The sequence below is a fragment of the Micromesistius poutassou genome, assembly GCF_964030765.1.
Source record: "Micromesistius poutassou genome assembly, chromosome: 19".
NCBI lineage: Eukaryota > Metazoa > Chordata > Actinopteri > Gadiformes > Gadidae > Micromesistius > Micromesistius poutassou.
The window spans coordinates 5,199,790-5,203,246 of record NC_140289.1 but is presented as its reverse complement, the minus strand read 5'-3'; the positions used below and the strand labels follow the sequence as shown (position 1 = coordinate 5,203,246).

At 46.3% G+C, this 3,457-nt stretch overlaps 1 protein-coding gene across 1 annotated transcript; it reads left to right on the top strand.

Moving 5' to 3' along the window:
• Positions 1-1,179: 1,179 nt before the first annotated feature.
• fam167ab (family with sequence similarity 167 member Ab) lies at positions 1,180-2,669 on the top strand (the record flags this gene model as incomplete). Its single annotated transcript, XM_084483724.1, has 2 exons — positions 1,180-1,662; positions 2,406-2,669. 2 exons carry the CDS (start codon positions 1,180-1,182, stop codon positions 2,667-2,669), a joined length of 747 nt encoding a protein of 248 aa, XP_084339850.1.
• Positions 2,670-3,457: the final 788 nt, after the last annotated feature.

The following is a 3,457-nucleotide window of genomic DNA, read 5'->3' as shown; positions in this document are numbered from 1 at the left end:
GGAGCATGAGGCTTCTTTTCTGCCCACTTTGTATTGAATGAAAGAACAGTACTTTGGACTCTGACTATCCTTTGTAAATGCCTTCATTGCGTAGCTCATTAGTTGTTTTGTTGATATTTTGCGAGATAGGCCAACCTTGTTTTTTGTTCATCTTGGTTGGGTGTTTTGTGTGGACTGAGTCTAGATTTGAAATAATGCCAATGTAAAACCGCAACTACGGTAATGGGAATAGAAGAAGCCATCATGATATCATCTATTTATTTTAGTTTCGCAGGGGAGATTATGAGTTAAGAACACTACATGAGCATACACATTTTTTTCTTTCATTTTATACTTAAGAACAATTGTCGTCAGAGTCATTAGAATGGGTGTGTGTAACATAACTCCCACCAGCAGCCTGCAGTGAGAAATAACTAGGCGGGGTATCTGTCAACCCACAAATTACACCCTATGTTTGATATTGCTACTGCGTCCATGTCAAGTTTTCCGAGCCTGAGTTGACCATCATCTGGATGATGTAGTCAGGTTTTAGTCTTAGTGCTAAAAATGCTTAGTCCTTCAACCAATGTGGTCCTGCGCTCTTCTGACCGTTCCAGCAGCAGCCCGGCCAATGATCTTTGGGCTCCTCACACAGAAGCAGGGATCGAGTATCAAGTTAACACTCCTCTTCTCTGTCAATCTGCTGCCACAGTCACAGACTGGAACTGGGCTTTTTCGTCTTGGGAAACCAAGACGAAAACACTGACTCATCCACAGTGGCCAGGTTGGTTGCCATGGAAACGTCTCCTTCCCAAAAAAATTGGTCAGTGTGTGTCGGGTGTGTCTCTTCCTAGGTGCTTCCTCCTCTTAACAGATGAATGTATGTACTATTGTGATGGCTCAGCAGATGCTTGTATTGAAAGCGACCTAGCTACATTAGCACTAGCGACCTATGAGCAGGTAGGACTGAGGGGTCTTGCTCTTAGGATGCCTACAGGTTAGGCTGCTGCTTTGGACAGTGGGGATCAAATCGAGTACCCATCTGCTAGGAGATGCACGTACTAACCGGCACAAACTCATGAATCAAGTTTTAACACCCAAGTTCATATCTAGAATCCCCTTCATCTTTCCTCATAATTTGGACAGAAAGGGTTTTACGTTTTTCTTTCAGGTACAGCGTTTTTATGAGGCCGAACAGAGATGGAAGCGTCCACAGCTCACATGACAACGCTGTGCGCCACCAGCGATCCTCGGGAAACACACCAAGAGGAGGAAGAGCAGGAGGAGGTGGAGCAGGAGGAGGAAGAGAAGGACGCCGGACCCAGCGTGGGCAGTGAAGACGACCACCTCCTGTCCCTTAAGGCGCTGACGGAGAAGCTCCACCTGCAGACCCGCAGGCCCTCCTACCTGGAGTGGCAGGCCCACGTGGAGTCCCCCAGCTTCGGCTCCACAGGCCCCCCGGCTCCCTCTGTGGACCGGCCAGGGACCCAGCCTGGAGACAAGACATCCCGCCCCTCAAAGGGCCCCATGGAGGAGGAGGTGGAGGAGGAGGAGCAGACCACCACCACTGCTGCTACTGCTGGGGCGACGCCCAGTGATGATGGGGGGATCCGGTTTCCATCAGGGTTATTGAGGGGTTTCGGAAACATGGACGAGGCTCTCACTTGGCTCCGGAAAGAACTGGTGAGCTGCCAGGTTTAATGTTCAATCCAGGGGGCGGTTAATTAAACAGAGAGTTGTTAAGGAAATACGTAGGGCTTCATTTCCCCCATTTATTACTCTCTTGTATCAACAAAGGCATTGTTTAAAGTCTATTCACTTTTTAAAGTTGAAACCGGTTGGCTGATGTTGGTGTTCGGAGTAGGGGGGAGAGTATTTCAATGATGTTATGTTTATAGTGAAAACCAAGGGAGAAACTTAATAGAGTTTAGCAAAGCACATCAGTTTGTGATGGTCTGGAATCACTTCCACTCACTCTAAATGACTTATACGGTAAGTCACGATAAGTCGTTTAGAGTAAGTAGAAGTGATTAGGATTCAGAGTTGAATCTGAGTTATTCATGCATGTACAATCAGTTGTACTTTCAGATTGCTCATTCATTCTGGGTCCACATACTTAAACGCTTGGCAGCAGAAACCAAATACGGTTGCACCGACTCAAACTACTACTGTTTAGACTTACCAAAGGCTTGTCTATAATATTTCACATGACACATTTTTATCACACCGCACTGGACTATTTGTCAGGACAATTTGCAAGACACCCATGAACGTAAATACACAGAAGGTTACAACGTACATCCCAGGAAATACCATTGTGATCATGGCTATATCCGTGCCTGTTCACATCGCATCCATTCATGGTCACTCTCCATCTCTTCCATCGCTTTGCTTTTTTGTTGCACTGTTTCTTCTTCAAAAAAATGACCGAGATGCGTGTGCAGGACCAGCAGCTGGCCAGACAGCTCATGCGTCTCCGCGCCGACATCCACAAGCTGAAGATCGAGCAGACGTGCCACCAGCACCGCCGCATGCTGAACGACGCCACCTTCGGCATGGAGGAGCGCGACGAGCTGTCCGACCTGCTGTGCGAGTGTCCGGTCACGCCGGGCCTGGGGCTCTCCGCCCCGCTGAGGCTCATCGGCGTCACCAAGATGAACATCAACTCCCGGCGCTTCTCGCTGTGCTAGCCACTACGTTACCGCACCCATCCATGAGATTGAAAGACCTCTAGCCTGGGATTGTGGGAAGGGGTTCTGTTTGGCCATGGCAGTGGCCGGTTGGTTTCCAACCAGGCCATAAACACACACACACACACACACACACACACACACACACACACACACACACACACACACACACACACACACACACACATTGTTTTAATATAGTATTTGCACAAAGTGATGATTGGTAGTAGTTCACACGTGGGTACAGTCTGTTCCATCGATACTGGACCTTTAGGAGACCTTTTAAGCCTTTTCAAAACACAATTTTTTTTTCCAAATATGTAATATCTACATTGTTTATTCTGAATATCTATTGAATATATATATGTCACCAGTCTCCCTTGACCCTATATGTGGACCCGCAATGGGTCCGTGACCCTTCGGTTGGTAACCACTGGGTGGTGAAAATCGACACGACCGGATGGGTTCATGGATGCTAAATCATGGCTCCATTTCTCCAGATGATGGTGAAAGAGGGAGACATAGACATCATAGGGTTTGATAATATGTGGTAGGCCTTTATGGAAAATAATGATCATACATCAGAATATTTTATTCTGTTAAATTTGCAAATGGCAGCTAAAGATAGAGTTAATCTTCAGGCAAACAATCTAGATATGTTTAACTCTTAAATTGCTTACGTTCAAGATTTCATGTAGGATTTCTACATTTGGTCTGCTTAGTATTGAGGTAAATAATATGGATAGATTTATATTGTGTATAATGTAGGGATAGGAGTATCTAAGTAC